General features: G+C 41.1%; 1 protein-coding gene across 1 annotated transcript; it reads right to left on the bottom strand.

Annotated features, from left to right (window-relative positions):
- Positions 1 to 266: 266 nt before the first annotated feature.
- On the bottom strand, positions 267 to 19,060 carry SELENOM (selenoprotein M). Its single transcript, XM_073671180.1, has 5 exons — positions 18,848 to 19,060; positions 18,591 to 18,626; positions 8,488 to 8,522; positions 7,160 to 7,238; positions 267 to 2,179 (listed from the first exon to the last, which is right to left on the bottom strand). Exons 1-5 carry the CDS (start codon positions 18,944 to 18,946, stop codon positions 1,997 to 1,999), a joined length of 432 nt encoding a protein of 143 aa, XP_073527281.1. The 5' UTR covers positions 18,947 to 19,060; the 3' UTR covers positions 267 to 1,996.
- Positions 19,061 to 20,352: the final 1,292 nt, after the last annotated feature.

Genomic DNA, 20,352 nt, shown 5'->3' with positions numbered 1-20,352 from the left:
GGAGAGAATTTGGTCACCCAGTATTTAGGAGTATCTGACTGGAGGGGGCTGAATACAAATGCAAGTCATCATTTTCAGATTTAATCTTTTTTTAAAAATGTGAAAACCATGTACAGTATGACTTCCTTTTACACTTCACAACTACTTGCTACTTTGTGTTTGCATATAATATCATATAAAATTGAAATAGTTTTAAGTTTGTGCGTGAAAAATGTGCTTTTAAAACTTTATGCACAAAATAATACAAATTGAAAACAAACAAATCATGCATTTTAATATTTTTATTATGAAAGTCCATACTCTCCTGAGGTTTAAAGTAAAAATCCAATCACCAAACATCATCAGGACTGTTTACATCTGCTCCCAACCAGGAAACTTTGTGGCTGAGAACTTCATTCATGTCCAAGAAGACAAAGGGAGATCAGATTTCAGAGAGCAATTTTATCATAAAAAAAATTTAAATAAACTAATCCTTCATAAGTAACTCTCTTCCACCTTGCTGCATCCCTGCGACTATGTATATTCCTATCCCGAAATCGCATCTATTCTATAGCTTATGCAAAGACAGCACTTGTAGACTCTAGTAGTACATTCAACAACCCAAACGTGTCTTCAAGATGCTTCTAACGAAGACCACCAATACATTCCCAATCTGACTTGTATTCCCTTTTTTATGATTTTAGTACCCGTTTGCCAAGGCAACCCTATCTTAGGCCTCTTTCACACGTCCGGATATTTCCGGTACTGGAAAAACCAGTACCGGAGATGTCCGTGTGTATATGTGTTGCAACAGTGTGCCGTGTCAGTATCACACGTACCAGCGCCGGGAATCAGCGGTATAGTTAGTGCTGTTCCCAAGCGCCGGGTGCTGAATGAATCTCTCATCATTGTCCCTGCCGGTGCTGCGATCAGCGGCAGCAGGGGACAATGTTGAGAGCAGTAGTCTGCTCCCGCTGTGTCCAAAACCTGTAAAAATAAGAATAAAATAAAAAAAATCCTTACTCACCTGTCCGAAGTGTCCCCTGCTGTAATCCATCTGACCACTCAGGCCGAGGAGCCGGGGAGAATGACTCTCTGCAGCGAGCGGGCCCCCTGCTCTGTGCTGAGCCCAGTGAGTGACAGGACGCTGCTCGCTGTAGTGAGTCATTCTCCTCTGCTCCTCGGCGTGAGCGGTCGGATCAATTACAGCAGGTGACACTTCGGACAGGTGAGTATAAGGATTTTTTTATTTTATGCTTATTTTTATACTAGGACACAGTGGGAGCAGAATACTACTCTCAACATTGTCCGTTGCTCATGTTGATCGCAGCGCAAGCAGGGGACAATGATGAGGGCAGTGTTTAGCACCCGGTGCTTGTCAACAGCGCTAACTGTACTGCTGATTCCCATGCGCCGGTACGTGTCATCACACTGCACATGTGTGGGACATTTTGCGGCCCGTGCTGCAAGAAAAAAAACGGGTAGGTCAGTGTGTTTTGCCCACGGACACAATGTCCGTGGAAACACACTGACGTGCACAGACCCATTCATTCGAATGGGTCTGTGTGTCCGTGTTTCCGGTATTTGTCGAAATAGACACCACACATGCTCAAAACACGGACGTCTGAAACGCGCCTTAGACATAGTAAATGGGGCTGCCTCTGGTGTTTTTAAAAGGAATTATGCAAGAACTACAATGTTATGAAGGGGCAGTGCAAGATGTAAAGAGGCCAAGGCTCAGATTTAAAGAAAAAATATATATATTGAAGTTGTGCACCGGTTACTGTATTCAGAAACGATTATGTTGGACCCATTTGCATCTTGGTCTTGAGATATGAGAAGACAACTAGTTGGGTTGTTTAGTAAGTGCAGTAGTTTAGGGTTGTGCTCTTCTAGAATTACTAGTGTTTTTTGTAGCATTTCTATTCCCATGTGCTTCATTTTAACGCCTATAATGCAATTGTCAGTTATGTATTTTCTTGACAGACCTATGGCTGATGAGTACGAAGTAAAGCTACTACAACTCCTCCTTAGTATCCCCCGCAGCTTTCTCCTCTACATCATCCAGTTTCTTTTGTCTTGCTGGTGCGGTTTGGAATTCTTGGGGGACTGGGGAATCAGGGCTTTCCTTCTTGTAAAATCCCAGATCCTTTAGTAGCTGGTTAATTTCCTTTCTTCTCATGTTGCTAAGTCCAATTCTCTGTAATAGATAAATACCGCAGTTTGTTTTGTGACCTTGGACTGAATGCATTTAGGTTGAACATGATATAAAGGCTCAAAGTGGAACCTTATAGCCAAGGGAGACAATTTACAGACAGATATAATTTTGCTTGTGCAAGAAAAATTATCACTGAAATTAAATTCCACCCATGGGAACTGGAAAAAGTCTCTAAAGATGTTTGCAATATGTCACATCTGGAGAGATCATGCGAAAGGCAAACTGTTAACCCCTAATATTCCAAATCGCTTGTCTTACAGGTTATTCAGAGACTACAGTAATAATCGTTCATTGACACAAGGATTGAGCAAAATTCTTATTTTAGTACAGTGTGTATGCATGTATATACAGGAATATACAGTGCATAATGAGGGCGACTAATGGAATGTGAAATAAATAAATGGAGTGCAAAGTATAGCTTGTTTATATTTCATTGTTATAATGTATTCACATGCTGCAGTGGGAAGATTATACTGCACACACATTAGTGACTGTTACTCTGGCGATGCCGCATTCTAGAAGCCCATACAATTCAGTATTTAGACTCCATTTTCATTTACGATTGTTAGGACCAAAATGTGTGTTAAGAAGCCAGTTACAAGATAATAAAATGGCAATGAATTTTACATCTCTAAAAGTGCTTGTGAAAATTCACAGGAGGACATATGTTAATATGTTACTAGATGTTGAAGTGGAACCACAGAAATTCACTGGTGAGAACAGATCAAACACCTAGAGATCAGGCTTTTCAGCTTTACATTAACCCCTTCCCTGCACAAACAATCTGTGTTCATTTTTTCCTCCTTTTTTTTTTTTCAAATAGCCATAACTTTTTATTCTTGCACTGACCTAAATATATGAAAGCTTTTCTTTTGCGGGATGGGTTGTAGTTTTTAATGACTCCACTAATTTTTCCATATAGAATAAGGGAAAGCGGCAAAAAAAAAAAGTTCTGAGCGTAGTGAATTAATGAAGAAAATACACTGCAATTCCACCATTGTTTGGAGGTTTATTCTTAAGGCAATAATTGAGCTGTGAAAAATGACCTTGAAACTTGATTCTTCATGTCAGTACAATTACAAAGATGCCAAACGTATAGTTTTTACTTATTTTTTTAAACAAGTAAAATGGTGAAAGGAAAAAAAAAAATCAGAATTTTGTAGGAAAAAAACTTTTGGTTTGTGTCCCTATTTTCGGAGACCTATAACAATTTTTTTTTTTTATATTACCATTAATTGAGATGTGTGGGGACTTGTTTTTGCAGGGTGAGCTGGTGTTTTTATTCATACAGTTTTGTAATATATACCTCATCTTGCGGAATATAAGACGCACCCCAAATTTTGGGGAGGAAAATAGGAAAAAAAAGTCTTAATAAAATGGTGGTGCATCTTATAGTCCACTTTTACGGTAGCTTACCTTGACGGGGGGGCAGCTACGGTGTAACGGGGTCCCAAGAGGCAGGTTTGCTGCTGCAGGAAACTGGCGACTACAGGAGTGTGGCGATGCTGCGGGCTCTGGGCTGGGAGGAGGAGGTGTTCTGCGGTGCGAGTCAATGCACGTCCCATCGTTTTCACTGCGGTGGACGCAGTGAAAATTGCCACCAGAGGTGGCACATGCAGATTGAGATCTTGGCTCCTGAGATCTCAATCTGCGCATGCGCTGCCTCTGGCTAGCCTGGCTCCTGAGACCCCGCTCCACCGCAGCCTCCCCCACCGGTAAGCTACATTTGTATTATAAGATGCACCCCCGTTTTGAGAGAGAGAGGGCAGAATGAACAAAAAACAGCAATTCAGTTATTTTTTTTGGTGCGGTTCACCATGGGGTAAGTGATAAAACAGATTTATTCAGCAGCTCAATACGATTACAGCGATACCACATTCATGTTTCTTTTTTTTATGCTTTATTACTTTAACAGACTATAAACAATATTTTACAATGTTTTTTTTCTGAGCTGCAACTTTCTTTTTTTTTCTGCCGAATAAGCCATATTGGGGCTTGTTTTTTTGCAGGACGATTTGTCGTTTTCAGTTATACACTCCCCCCCTCTCTATCATTTGACTTTTTGATTTTTTTATTCCTTTTTTTGTGTCTGTATGATGAGAAAGCGACATGTTTGTGTTTTTTTATTTTATTTACAGTTTGTTTGCCATACGGAATAGAATACGTAATAGTTTTATAGATCGGGTCGTTCAGGGTACGCAGCGATACCAATTCTGTGTACTTTTTTTGGTTTTTGTTTTATCACAAAGGCTGCATTTTTAGTGGCGAATCATCTGCTTTTCATGATTTTTGTGCGCTTTTATTTTATTGCATATTTTATGTAATTATTTTTTTTATTTTTTTTTTTTTTAGTGCCACTGTGGGACATGAATATTTTTCATTTGATCGCTGGTCTCATGCATTGCAGTACTCGTGTACTGCAATGCTTGAGACCTGTCAATGACTCAGGCTGGACATCAGATGACCTCATGGTGCCATGGCAACGATCTGCACCCACAATTACAATCCCGGTTGGTTGAACCTGTCAAGTGTTTTTTTTTAACCTTAGATACCGCTGTCTCGATTGACTGCGATATTTAAGCGGGTAATCAGCCCGATTGATTCCAAAATCTAAAATATGGCACGCAACGATAATAAATATAATTTACATTCTCCGAATTCATGTTTCCTCTAAGTGTCCAGAGGGCGCACACCACACCTTTTGCCACACATCAATGATACATTTGCCCAATTTGATTTTACCCAATGGAATTCTACTTAGAATCTTCTGCATTGGAGTGAACTACTTGTTGTCATGAGTCAGATTTTCTACTAGACTGTTATCCTTCTTCTGGTAGGAACGGACATATGACTGCTGCAGCAGATCACTGGCTGCACTAATGACCTGTGATCGATACATCACTGTTATGGCCAGTGGTATTTGGCAGCGGTTCATATGTCCATACAGCCTGATCAGATGTGCACAGACTGACTTTGTATATCCTGTCCTAGGCATAAGATCATGTGACCGCTGGAGCCAAGCCAGGACCTTTAAATATGGTCAAAATACTGGCTGTTTTGTATCCATATTAGAAGCAACACCTCGACCTCCGGCTGTTCATTAGAACCAGAGTTAGAGTAAGGCTGTGTGCCCACAATGCGCTTTTTTAATCGTTTCTGCAGCGGCAAAAACGCTGCGGAAATGCTTAAAAAACGCTTGGTAGAAGGCCTGCCATGTTCCCAATGATAACCCGCATGTGCTGTGCACATGCTGCGGAAATTTCCGCTGCGGGTTATCTTTGCGGAAAAAAATGCAGCACTACCAATTATTTTGCGGAAGTGCTGCGTTTTCGCCGCCATTGACTTGCATTGGAACGAATGGCTTACGCATCACTGTATATGTAGATGCGGAATCCATGTGAATCAATATGCGGATGGTACCCGGGTCTGGAGGACAAGAAACTCTCCTCCGGACCCGGGTACCATAGAAACTGTAAAAAAAAAAAAAAAAAGAATAAAATAAAAAATAACTATTATATTTGCCTTCTGATGGCCCCCGCTCTCCTTGTCTTCGCTTGCCGGCAGCTCGCGGTGGACTGAAGGACCTGCACGGACGTCAGTCATGTGACGGCAGGTCCTTCAGTGTAGTGTACCGTGAGCTGCCGGCAAGCCAGGACAGCAAAGCAAGACTGCAGGGGCCATCGGAAGGTAAGTATAGATTTATTTTTTGACATTCTTTAAGGTCACAGTATATAAATCCATGCCATTTGCATGGATTTATATAGTGTGACCAAGTTGTCAAGCACTTTTCCAAGTGATGCTAAAATCGCTTGGAAAGCGCTTGAGAACCCGCATGCAGAAATGCATGTGAAGAACGCTTCACATCCGCTTGTCCCTGGCAGGAAAAACGCATGTACAATCCGCATGCGTTTTTTCTGCCAGGGAGATGCAGAAACGCTCAGGAAAAATCCGGAGCATTTCTGCATCGTGGGCACATAGCCTAAAGCCCCCGTCTCACATAGCGAAATCGCTGCTGTGTCACTGTTTTGGTGACGCAACAGCGACCTCACCAGTGATGTCGCTATGTGTGACACTTTGCAGCGATCAGGCCCCTGCTGGGAGGTTGCTGATCGCTGCAAAATGTCCTGGACCTTTTTTTGGTCGTTGCCCTCCCGCTGGTCAGCACACATCGCTGTGTGTGACCAGCGGGAGCAGCGATCAGGCTGGTAACCATGGTAAACATCGGGTTACTAGGGGCACACGCGCACCTAGTAACCCGCTGTTTATCATGGTTACGAGCCTGCTAAAGTGAACGGTAACCTCCCGCTCACCGTAGCAGAGTGGTAACCATGATAAACAACGGGTTACTAGGAGCGCGTGTGCCCCTAGTAACCTGATGTTTACCATGGTTACCAGCCTGCTCCTGCTTTAGCAGGCTGGTAACCAGGAGCAGGACATCGTGTCGCTGCTCCCCTGATCGTTGGTGAGCCTGCCTGTTTGACAGCTCACCAGCGACCACATAGCGACGCAGCAACGATCCCTGACAGGTCGTATCGTTGTCGGGATCATTGCAGCGTCGCTAAGTGTGACGGGGCCTTAAGCCATAGCCCCACTATCAGTATTTCGTCAGTATTTTTTCTCAGGAGTGGGAGCCAAAACCAGGTGAGGAACAATCGGAGAAAAGGTATAATAGAAACAAGTCACCAATTCTGCATTTATCACCCACTCCTGGTTTTGGCTCCCACTCCTGAGAAAAAATACTGACCGAATACTAATAGTGGAGCCGTGGCGTAACCTAGAAGCTGGTGGACATATAACCGTAGTCCACATGAACCACGGGAAGTCAGGTTATTCTGCCCATTTTAGGGATTCAAAAAAGCCCCCCCTATTGGGTCCATGTGAAAGTGGTCAATCAGAATAACCAAACCAAAACGGCTTTCAATAAAAATGAACGTGCATATAATTCTAGCACTTGCCACTTACATCTATTTCTTCATATTTGTTGGAAAGTAGAACTAGTTCGGGATCTGCACCAGGTATATGCTTCATCTCAAGGTTGTGGCTGGGCAAGAGATGTCAAGGACCTAAACAGAAGCTTATTAGTGTTTGCTTTAGTTGTCTGCTTATATATTGTTAAATATATTGTTTAAAGGGGTATTCCCATCTCCAAGATCCTATCCCAATATGTAGTAGGTGTAATATTAGCAACTGCCTCCAATGAGAAATGTAGTATAATTCTTCAGATTAACTGTCGCTTACCCTATGTGCAGGGCATTGCAGTAGCTTTATATATACGCGATTACGAACACTAAAAGCTAATTGTCACTGAGTGGTCGTAAACCATGGATATTCGAGCTACTGCAATGCCCTGCACATAGGCAACTTAGTTAATCAGAAGAACTATACTACAATTAGAGCCATTTGCTAATATTAGTATTATGAAACCTACTGTATATTGGGATAGGATCTTGCAGATGGGAATACTCTTTAAGGCTGCATTCACACATCCGTTTCAATTTTTACATGAATTGATGGCAATTGATCCGGTTTTGATAGACCCCTTGAGATTTCAATGGCAAAGTCTATTCCTCAAAACTAGTGAGTATAATTTAATGTAAGGTGGATATGTGAATATCTCCATTAAGCTCCGCATTTAAGGCCAGGCTCACACAAGTGTATAAAAAGATCATTCAGCGTTTCAGCCAGAAAAGTAGGACGATTTTTTTTTTCTCACTTGTCATCCATATATGTATTTTTATACAGCAGCTGCCATTAATCATTTACAAGACCATTTACACTACAGAATTGCAATATATCTGTAAAAAAAAATTGGTGCTATACTGTGCATCAGTTTGGCATCTGATTTTTATTTATTTTTTTCTGCGCACACATTGACTTGAATGGGTGAGTCTCATCCAACTTAAGGAAGAAACTAGGGCATTCTGTAATTTTTATTTTTTTCACCCAGATTCGGTCGGTGAAAAAAAAATTGCTCATCGGCACTGCATCATTGAATAACGTTGTTCCGAGTGCTGTGTTTTTTTTTTTCCATGGACAGCATTCGGACAGAATATACACTTGTGTGAACGAGCCCCAAGACTGATAGCACACTGATGCATAGACTGCACACGACTAAGCCGATTGTGTTTTCGAGGCTAGGTGAATCAGCCCTCATCTTGCTAATATCTAACTGCAAGGTAAGTTATTAGGACCCCAGGGGTCGCAGCCCTAAACCACTGCTTGCATATAAGAAAACCTATATAAGAATCAAGCTTGTTAATGTCAAGTCGACCAGATTTTACAAAGGATACTAAAGAGGGATGTCCTCTGTGACGAAGGCCTTCACCTGTAACAAAAAGTTATTTTTATTACTATGATCAGTTATCACTATTTCATAGGGTTGTAATGGTAGGATTTTAATAGTACACATGGAAAATATGAATACATGAAGAAAAATCCTGTTAAATGATTTTTAGCTTAGCAGGACGCACTCTGCCAATGACAATGGCAGCGTGAGTGCGCACTGATCCACTATAGACCATTTAGCGCCGGCTGTCCTTTAAATGGACTTTTAGGCTATGTTCACACCATGCTTTTTTTTATGCAAATTTTCAGCTGCGTTTTGCAGTACCAGCAAAGTCTGAAATTCCAGAAATCTCATGCACACATCATGGTTTTTTTTGTTCAGGATTTTGAGCTTTGCATGTTTTTTTTTTTTTGTTTTATTGCAAAATAGAGCAGGTCACTTCTTTCAGCATTTTTTCAGCGTTTTTTCACCCATTGGCAGTAGTGGGTGGTGTAAAAAAAACGCTGAAAAACCGCACCAGAAATGCAGGTGTCGCATTTTCAGTTTTTTTTTTTTCACTGAACTTTTATGTACATGCATTAGAGACAAAACGACAGTGGAAAAAATGCAAAAAAGCAATAAAACAGCAACAAAAATCCTGGACAACTTACATGGCAAGAGATCAGGTTTTGCTGCAGAAAATGAACACTGAAAAAAACATGGTGTGTACATAGCCTTAGTCTTAAATTGCATCAAATTTATCATGGCTCAAGCAGGATTGCAAACCTGGTGTAATTTTAGACTTTTTTTTCTTTTTTTTTTGTCTAACTTTAAACTACCCTCTTGATTGGCTTACTTTTAGACCATTCGAACAAAAAAGTGGCACATCATTAAAGGTGTTATCTGGGACTTTTTTTTTTTTTTTTTACCTTACAGGCAGGTAATTGCTAACTACCTGCCTATTCTGACCAGGGCGGATGTCTGCCAGCTCAGATTGTTCATGGACTGCAATTCCGATGACATCACATCAACAGAGCAGCTGTTTCTCTTCCGTTCTGCTCGGTTGATGGGGCCTGACTGCTGATGTCATGCTGATTGACAGCCGCCGGCTCCTCATTGCATAACTGCGGAGAGTCGACTGTCAATCAGCATATCAGCGGTCAAGCCCCCATCAACTGAGCAGAACGGAAGAGAAACAGCTGCTCTGTTAATATGGAGCAGTAGAATCAGTGGCACAACTGGTCTGTGATCGCTCTGAGCTGGCATTGGACAGAACAGGTAGTTTTGTTGCAACTACCTGCCTGTCAGTTCTTGGCCCCATGAGGAAAAAATGAAAATAGTCCCAAAAAAAATGTTTTGTTTTGTTTTTTTGAATGTTTCTAACACTTTTAGGATTACAAAAACACATAACGTATATAAACAAAGGACATATAGTAATAAGCAGTCAGGTAGGTTAATAGGTTAATGAACATTAAAGTAAACTTTACAGTGGTGTCAAACGAGCGGCAATCACAACAATTGCCCATGTCTCCTCTCTTCCATCAAGGAGAATAGTGATTGAGGAGGATCTGAGCCTCATGGTGTGTGGCTTTGTATCTCCATGTCACAGACATAACATGGAGTGGAAAATTAAAGTAGCATTATTGGGAATCTCCTAACAGCCTTAGTTTCGAACCAACCACATAGTTTCAACAGTCATGCAAGGATTTACAAATGTGAGTTAAAAGTTCATTAAAACTCTCCCAAATGTCAAAGAAACCTTGAACTCTGTTTCTTCTGAAAAGACTCCTCCACCCATTCCATCTTCATCAAAAGGCAAGTTTTTCCAAAAACCAAACAACCCTTTTAATAAATTTGGTGTATTACAAATAGACTTACTCACACGTACTTTTCTAGACTATGAAAGTGTCAAAAAACAGTTCAATCTGTTTGGTCCAAACCGATAAGTCTGCAGTCGCTCTTTGTGACTGCAGACTTTTAAATCCCTCCCAGCTGCCGCGCTGTGGGGATTTTCCGGTTTCTGAGTTTGGACTGGAGGCTATGTATGCGTTATACATACTCCCGGCCAGGGTCCATCTAGTGAGCACGGCCTTGTTTCTTACACTTGTATTGGGCGAGGCTGCGCCCTTACTAGTGACACAGCTGTCCAGTGGGCGTGGCCGACTAGAGGGCGTGGCCTCACTCCATACAAGTATATGGAAGCTAGGCTGCGCCTACTGGATGGGAGTATGTGTAACGCATTCATACCCTCCAGTCTCAGCTAAGAAGCCGGTGAATCCTCACAGTGCATGCGATGGGAGAATTCATAAGTCTGCAGTCACACACAGTGACAGCAGACTTATCGGTTTGGAGCAGACAACCCCCTTAATGTGGAACAAACTATGTACAACAGAAGGAGGCAGAATCTTAGCACATTTTAGATAGGCTGAATTCAGACCTAGGCCTCATATATGCCTATTAAACTTTCAAGTCCAGGTCAGGAGACCCGCGGCCAGTCCATGCTTTATGGTCCGTACACGGATGTCTGAATTCGGCCTTAGGATGAATTCATGCAATGGGCAAGTATTTCTAACTTTTCGTAAGACCTTTCACCAAATTTTTCCTGTTGTGCTGGACACATGATGCAATACTGGCTACAGACCAGACTAAAATATATATATATTTATTTATTTTTTATTTATTTTTTTAAGCCTCTCCATTGTGGAGATATGGGCAATCAAAGTATTTTGCACCTAATGAGTTAATAAATCAAAATGTGGTCATCAGGTAGCAACTCATACAGGAAGAAGTAAAAGCCCCCACTGATAACTTTAGTTCAGTAAAAGTGAGTTAACTCCTTAGGTGCCAAATACTGTTTGATTTTGCCTCTCCATTGTGGAGATATTGGCAATCAAACACAAACGTTTTATTCCGTTCTGCAGCCCAGATTACATTGTGTGTCCAGTTCAACATGCAGATTTTGGTGAAGGGTCCTCTTTATAGATCCATGCAGAGAGGCAGATTTACTAACTCCTCCTAGGTGTGTTTGATATTCAGTACACTTGGCAGCCTGGAGCACAACTGTATTACAAGAAAAATCAAGTCTCTGTTCACAATCGTTTCTGGGCTTCTTCAAGCTTGACTAACAGTGTGACAATATATTGCTGTACAGCATTTTACTAGGCATTAATCGCATCAAAAGCAGCAAACTCCTGGCTAAAAGGAACTTGCCAAAAGCAAACTGGAGGCACAAAAATTACAAATGAGGAGGTTATCAAAAAGGGTTCTGTAAATATAGCAAAACAGGAAAAACTCTGTTTTGGATCAGTTTGAAAACTGATTTCTAGCAAATTGGCTACCATTATACACAGAGATTGTGACCCAAGTGTACTTTAAGGGAATCTGTCATCAGCTTTTTGCTAACCCATTTAAGAACAGGCAGAGACCATTATTCAAGTGATGTATCACTTACTTGGCTGCTTGCTGTAGTTTTGATAAAATCATAGTTTTATCCCCAGCAGATCTAGCATTTCTCTGAATGGGGAGCCCTGTATCACCCCACCCCCACCACTGATCGCCAGTTTTCAGCTTATGCACAATGTACACAGAAAGCTGTCAATCAGTGGTGGCAGCAGGTTTACTAGTCTTCCACTGATAATCTCTTGGTGATAAAACTATGCTTTTATAAAAGAAAAGTAGCGCAAGCTAATTTGGAATCATGTTCTCTGTCTCTACATCATGCTGCTCTAAGATTAGGCAGCAGAAACCTGGTGACATTCCCTTTAAGATTTATTGTACATTAAGACTTGGAATTTTATTGTACATTTAGATGTTGCCCTGATCATAACTGGATTAATGCTTTATAAGACACATTTGACTATCTCACATGTATATTCTGTTTTGCTTTACACTTCTTTATTCTTATGCAATATATAATTTCATTTTACACTCTGTCTTACATTTTCTATCTTCTGTTCCTCTTTCTTTCAAGCATCTGATGTGAAATAAAGGAAATCCTGAATATTTTATAGTATTTGGCATTTGCGAATGTTCATTTTAATGGAACATTACTGTAGCTGAATCAGAGCAGACTTTGTTCTCGGAAAATGCAGCTTGATAAATTGGCCTTTTATATCTTTAATCGATTATTTTAGAATCTGTGACTGCTGGTACCTTGTTCTTCATCATAAATCTATAATATATTCTGACTTTATCCTACCGATCTTATTTGCATCTGTTTATGCACACTGCTTACCCTGCCGCATTGTTTGTAAATTATTACCTAAAACCAACACCTATGCTTTACATAAGCCCGGTAAATGTAAAATCTAAAGCTCTTCCCATCTCGCTCAAAACGACACACATTTGGTCTCTAAAGGAGAAATGTATGCCTATATTCAGTGTATGTGGCGGTAGCTTTCTACCTACATACATTGAAAGTGTTCACATGAGATCTGGACAAGGCTGCCTACTTTCTCTTTATTTGCAACAAAGTTTATTACAACCTAATAATGCTCCATAAAAACCTTCATTTCATGCTGGGGAGAGTCAGCTCTTTTAGGTCAAGTATCAATTTTAACCCCTTAGTGACCGGACCAATGTTTTTAAATTTGACCAGTGTCACTTTATGTAGTAATAACTCTGGAACGCTTCATCATATCCCATTGATTTTGAGATTGTTTTTTGTGACGCATGATACTTTATAATAATGGTAAATTTAGGTGGATATGTTTTGCGTTTATTTTATAAAAATATTGGAAATTTGACATGTTTTAAAAATTGCAATTTTCAAACTTGGAATCACTATCCCTTTAATTCCAATACTCATACCACACAAAAACATTAATAACATTTCCCTCATGTCTGCCTTACATCAGCACCATTTGTAAAGCGTTGTTTTATTTTGTTAGTATTTTAGAAGGTTTAAAAATGTAGCAGTAATTTTTCATTTTTTTTCAAGGAAATTTACAAAACTTATTTTTATAGGGACCTGTTCAGTTTTGAAGTGACTTTGGGGGTCCTATATATTGGAAACCACCCAAAAGTGATACCATTTTAAAAATTGCACCCCTCAACGTATTTAAAATTGCTTTCAGGTAGTTCATTAACCCTTCTGGTTCTTTTTAGGAAGTAATGGAAAGTGGCATGACGAGACTGAAAGTTTATTTTTACCACCTAAATTTTGATAACTTATGAACAGGCTGCTATAGACTGCAGACTCTAAGCCTGTTTGGCCATTACCTGCCATGTCAAGCATCACGATCACACAATCAAGATCTCATGGTGCCGATGAGATTAAAGAGGGAGCCCCCACACTCTGTTAACTATTTAGATTCTGTAGTCACTATTGACAGAATCTAAGGGGTTAAACGTCCATGGTCGGTGCCAACACTGATCGTGGCTGATGCAGCAAGTTGTCAGCTATAGTGTACAGGTGACAGTTAAAGGATTGTCACCTGTCGGGGAACGCTAGTCTCTTATATCGCAGGTCAGTAAAAAGACGTCTATTGGTCACTAAGGGGTTAAATGTTTTATTGTTAGCTTTGACAAATTAAAGCACCACTCCAAGTTTTTTTGTTTCTATTTCAGTGATGGAGTGGTGCCATTAACTTAACAGCCACTGTCTTCAACTGTTCCCTGCGCCGCTCCAGTCCCACGCCGCTATCTTGTGACCGCTTCTGACTGACCGAATCTCAGAGGTAACGGTCACAAGCTCTCAATGCGAGCCCATGAGAGAGCCCATTGTGAGATCAGGATCGCTCCGCAAACATTGGAGCAATATGGCAGGTCACAAACTGCTGGAGACCGACCGGCGCGGCGCAGAGAACAGATTAAGATGGCGGCTGGTAAGTATGAGACTAAGTGCAAGGAACTTCGATTAGTAGCACCACTCCAGTGCTGCGATGAAAAAAAGCTAAAGTGGTGCTTTAAGGCAGGTTACACAATTTTTCACATTTCAGGCCTCTAAGCACAAGCTGATTGAGCATAGGCTCATCACAAATGCTCCCACTAGCCGCATCTCTCCAGAGACATAACTTGAAGCTCCTAGGCTCCAATGTGAAATCTGTAACTGCACCTCCCATTACCTCATTTATAATACTGATGTCTTCTCAAATGGCAGGTGGTACCAATGAACTCACCCATTAAATGTTCACCTTATTTGGCCATATTATTTGTAGGACGAGAGGAGAGAAAAGCTCCTCGATGGTATGACGTTAAGTTGATTTCAGAAAAGCTAAGCGTTAAACTGCTAGAAATAAAAAACACATCCAAGTGGGTTTGTGTTCTTTTCTAAATATATATACATATAATTTTTTTTTTTTTTTTTATACAAGCATGTTACCAGTTGGTGATGTAGTGAGCGGTATTTGTTTTTTGCTTTTTTTTTTTTTAACTCGCATACACATTTTACTTGTTTCACCAACAGACACTGTACCTGAGACCTGACAAAAATAAAAGAAATGATGCTACAGCTGTTCGTGCGTACAGTACTTTTTTCTTTAGACCAATAGTATCTCATCAGAGTAAAAAAAAAGGCAATCGCAGAGTTTCCTCCTTGTCACAGGTAGTCCTCATCATGAATGTCCCAACAAAGAACTCCCATATTCTAATATCTTCTATGTAACACAGAAAATCGACCACAATTGAGCAGAGCTTTGTAAAACTAACTTTCTTTCCAAAAATAAGAATTCTTCTTTAACCTATATACTAAATGACATTTGATAACATCTGGTAGTCTGTGAAACCATTCTTGGTTCTATCTCTTTTTAGGAAAGCTGGGTGACAATATGGCCAACATCAAAGTTTTTCAGGGGTAGACACTTTTCTAGATTCCTGGACAGCAGATCTCTCTAGTTATACAGCAAATACAGTAGACTCAGGAGTCCGTGAAAGCTGCCTGCTCTCTCCTGGCAAGATTGTGATTGTAGGCATGCTGTTTGTCACCCAGATTTCAAGAAATATGGAGGATAACGATCCAGATACTTGACAAGAGGAATGCCTGATAACTGATTTATGGGGAAAATGGACTTTAAAGGTGCATTTACACTTCAAGATTATTGGGCACAAGCGTTCATAGAAAAGTAAATTTTCTGATAATCTTGCAGTTTAAACAGGCGGCCTCACCTGATCAATGGCAAAATGCCTGTTTTGTTTTCACAGAAGATCATCATTCTCTGCAGTCTATCGTCCTGTATAATCTGGATTTGTGCTGCTGAGAGCAGTGGACGTCTAAGTGCAGTTGATCAATCTAATACACAAGGTCAAGTGCGGTTAGCCTGTGTAACCAGACTATTAAATGACAGCCGATCAGTGACCATTTAGTGCAGTCAGTCAGTTTGTGCGAATGGCCCTTAAGGCTATGTTCACACACATGTTCACGAAATCCTCCTTGAAAACAGTTTGGAAAACTTTATTCATTTCAATGGGAAATCCACTGTGCTGCTCAGAACAAGTCCTTGAGCATGTGCAAACAACGTCTGGTGGATGCCTCCTGAAAAAACGATTGAACGCTCAAAAGTATGAGCGTAAGCAATTCTAATTGAGAACAACTTGCTGTGCGTATGTTCTGGCTTATTAACGTCTTTTAACAACGTAATGTTTTCATGTTTCTAACCATGCTAAGCGGTTAAAAGAATTACAGGTCCATTCTTCTGGTCTGATCTTTTTATCCTTATAATACAAGTCAATGGCAAAGCATTTTTAGTTTTCCCCTTTCACTTTTTTTTTTTTTTTTTTCAACTGCAGTTTTTGAATGTCAACTTCTGTCTCCTAAATAATCCTTGAACAAACCAATTTACAGGACACTTAAGGTTGTCTTTGTTTGCTTTTATCTCAAATATTTCTTATAAGTAATCTGTGTGATACTTGAGTGGTGTAGCTGGAGAAAGGTGTCATGTTTTTAATGCTTCCTGGTTTATTCACGTACATCACTTGGCACCAGTGTTTTATCCACTCTGGTACTGGCATATCGCCATATACCTAGACCGTGGTTGTGGTATATCACCATATACCTAGACCGTGGTGGTGGCATATCGCCATATACCTAGACCGTGGTGGTGGTATATCACCATATACCTAGACCGTGGTGGTGGTATATCACCATATACCTAGACCCTGGTGGTGGCATATCGCCATATACCTAGACCCTGGTGGTGGCATATCGCCATATACCTAGACCCTGGTGGTGGCATATCGCCATATACCTAGACCCTGGTGGTGGCATATCTCCATATACCTAGACCGTGGTGGTGGTATATCGCCATATACCTAGACCGTGGTGGTGGTATATCGCCATATATCTAGACCGTGGTGGTGGCATATCTCCATATACCTAGACCCTGGTGGTGGCATATCTCCATATACCTAGACCCTGGTGGTGGCATATCTCCATATACCTAGACCGTGGTGGTGGTATATCGCCATATACCTAGACCGTGGTGGTGGTATATCGCCATATACCTAGACCGTGGTGGTGGCATATCGCCATATACCTAGACCGTGGTGGTGGCATATCGCCATATACCTAGACCGTGGTGGTGGCATATCGCCATATACCTAGACCGTGGTGGTGGCATATCGCCATATACCTAGACCGTGGTGGTGGCATATCGCCATATACCTAGACCGTGGTGGTGGTATATCGCCATATACCTAGACCCTGGTGGTGGCATATCGCCATATACCTAGACCCTGGTGGTGGCATATCGCCATATACCTAGACCCTGGTGGTGGCATATCTCCATATACCTAGACCGTGGTGGTGGCATATCACCATATATCTAGACCGTGGTGGTGGCATATCTCCATATACCTAGACCCTGGTGGTGGCATATCGCCATATACCTAGACCGTGGTGGTGGTATATCGCCATATACCTAGACCGTGGTGGTGGTATATCGCCATATACCTAGACCCTGGTGGTGGCATATCGCCATATATCTAGACCGTGGTGGTGGCATATCGCCATATACCTAGACCCTGGTGGTGGCATATCTCCATATACCTAGACCGTGGTGGTGGCATGTAGTCTTATACTTTACATGTCCTTAGAATATCAGTCCGATGTACAAATTCTTTGCTTTAAACAACTTTTCAGCAAAAATCTATACAATCTTCAACCTGAGATATCGTTCTCATCTGTTCGCCTATAAGAAGCCCAGACTTAACCATTCATATACTATAATGGTCCACAGTAGACAGGAATATTCCTGTCACTAATGATATCTCATTCAGATGTCACATCTCAGATGTGTCATGGCAATATTTTTTGCGAAGAAACCATGTAACCATTATAGTCTATGTGGCTGTTAAAATGTAAATTTTTTTTTTGTCTCAAATTAAAATGGAGACATTTCCATTTTTTAAATTGGAACAGGTCAAAAATCGCAGGTGCTAGGTTATGGGTCAGTGACAAAACGCAAACAGTACACTGGTGCCACTTTTGTTGCATCCTAGTGCTGCCCATTTTTCCCTGACTGCTTGGTAGAAGGTAAAGGGGTTTTGCATTTGAGAAAAACAGGTGGTAAAAAAAAAGAAAAAGACACCTGAATGAGGCCATAATTTTTTTTTTTTCCATGTACAAGGAAAAAACGACATCTGAATGAGGCTTAGGTCTGTGGTTCAGGAATACATAAGTTCCTAAGGGCTTGTTCACATGCTATGTTTTTGCTGAAGGAGAAAAAAATGCAGCATGTTACAGGACCAGTAAAGTGAATGATACCTCTGAAATCTCATGCACATGCTGCTTATTTTTTCCTTGCAGAATTGAACAATCAAAGCTTTTTTCCAAATTTGCAGCATGTCCATTCTTTCAGTGCTTTTCAACCATGCAAATTAAATGGGATAAAAAACACATAAAAACCTGAGTATTGTACACAGCGGTTTTCCTTCCAACACTTTGGTTTTTAAAAAAATCTGTTGCAAATACTCAACATGTGCACATAGCCTAACCTGTCACCTGAAAACCGAATTTCTCCATTGTGAGTAAATTGATGACTGACAACCATCATGGCAGTCGCTCACATGTAACAGCTGGGATAGTGTTCTGCCCTTATGCCACACCAAGTGCCCTCAGGTTACCAGTCACATTAATATTAAAGCTACACAGTGTCACAAGTAGTAAGAAAGTGATGACGTGTTCTGTCTTACCTCTTTAAGCCTGTTCAGCTGTCATCCACCACATGACTGTGGAGCGAAGAAAGAAATGTTAGAGATCAGTGCGCTGTGGACCCTGACAGATGTTGCGTTAAAGACCTCTTTAATAGTAGAAGGGTCAAAGAGGTGCATCCGTTCTGGCATTAATCCCTGCTAATCCCAATGATTTTAGACTGAGTTTGTAAAGCGGATACAAGCATTTAGCACATGCACTGCCATGGCTGCAGCCCACCAGCTCGGACATTACCCACCTCTACTTTTGCTCTTGCCAGATTCTCTAACTTGTCCCATTCAATCTGGTAGCCCAGCAAGGGTTGGATGAGGCCGAGCAGCAGCAATGGCAGCCACATTTTAGGAATCAGCTGTGAGCCTGAGAGAGGGAAGAAAGCAGTCACACAAGGAAGTGGAGGAAGAGTATATGTTTCTGTGCCACGTCAGTGAGAAAGCAAATGAGGAGGGAACACAGAGGGAGAGGAGGGCTGCTGTCCCCCACCTCGCCTGCTCTGCCCCAGGAGAGTGCAGCAGATGATGAGCGCTCTCCATGGTCCAGGCATCCCTTACATCATCCTGTGCCCATCTGTGCCGCACACGTTACACATATGTTACCATACTATACATGACACCTGCAGCTGCGCAAACCGTCTGTGTCCGTTAAGTCTGAAAATGGACACAAGCAGCTTTTAAAAATAAAAGATGAAATATTCATTTTTTTTTTAAAACCTTATTAGTGTCAGGGTGCTGTACATGTGAGGAGGGTTTACATGAAAAATACATAAATAATTTACAAGTACAGGAAACGAAGGCCATGTACGTGTTCTGTCCATAGTCCTCATGGATCGTACACACACCTGGAGCTGCTCACATGTCTCCTTCCAAAAAAAAAAATCATGGATCATGTCCGTTTTTAATCGGCGCCGCAGATCAAAATTGTCAATACAAGTCTATGGGTCCGTAAAGATCACGGACAACACACGCATGGCATCAGTGTTCAATCCGTGTGCTGTCCGTGATTAACATTCTAATGGAAGGGAAAGCTTTTGTCATTTTATTTTCATGTGTGAAAGTCACTGATGGTACAAACTGCCCCTGCCCCCAAAGCCTTTTCCTTTTGTGACTTTTTTCTCTACCTCCTGGTAGCAAGTTTCCAAAATGATTTTAGTGTAGCATTTCATAAAAACTGCTATTTGCTTGTGGGATGTGTATATGAAGCTGTTTTTTAGGCTGATTTGTACCAAATGTATCAAGTGTACGTAAATGAGCGAGCAGCCTATAAATCAGTTCTGTGTTGGACTAACCTATTAGTGGATATAACAGAGGAGTGTCATACCTTTTATACATTTGATGATTCTTACACGCTAGTGCCGCTAACAGCTGATACTGCTTGTAAATGCAGTATTCAGATCGGACCAGACCACATTAGAGTGGCGTAGAAACCTTCTCATACACGTGCATGGACATTTCATGCAGGATTGCGGGATTTTTTAGTAATACTTTACAGCAGAGGCCAGTGTTAGAAAATGTCATTTCTGATATTGCCTCTACTCCTCACAGAAAACCAAGCACACGTTATGCGTCAGCTTTAACTCGCTCAGTATCACCATTGACTAAACGGTTAATCAGACTGGCCGTTTATAGGCATCCAGAGCTTTCCAACCAGCTGTGATCAGATCACCAGAGAGGATTTATTTCAAGCCTGAAGTCTCAGCTTATGGTACAAACAAGCCATGTGATCCAAGAAAACTGTGGGAAAATAGGT

Source organism: Phyllobates terribilis, unplaced genomic scaffold, assembly GCF_046119375.1.
Source record: "Phyllobates terribilis strain yellow unplaced genomic scaffold, ASM4611937v1 Scaffold_1__5_contigs__length_1240528914, whole genome shotgun sequence".
Taxonomy (NCBI): Eukaryota; Metazoa; Chordata; class Amphibia; order Anura; family Dendrobatidae; genus Phyllobates; species Phyllobates terribilis.
Note: the sequence above shows the minus strand (reverse complement) of the source record. Positions and strands in the feature narration are given on the sequence as shown.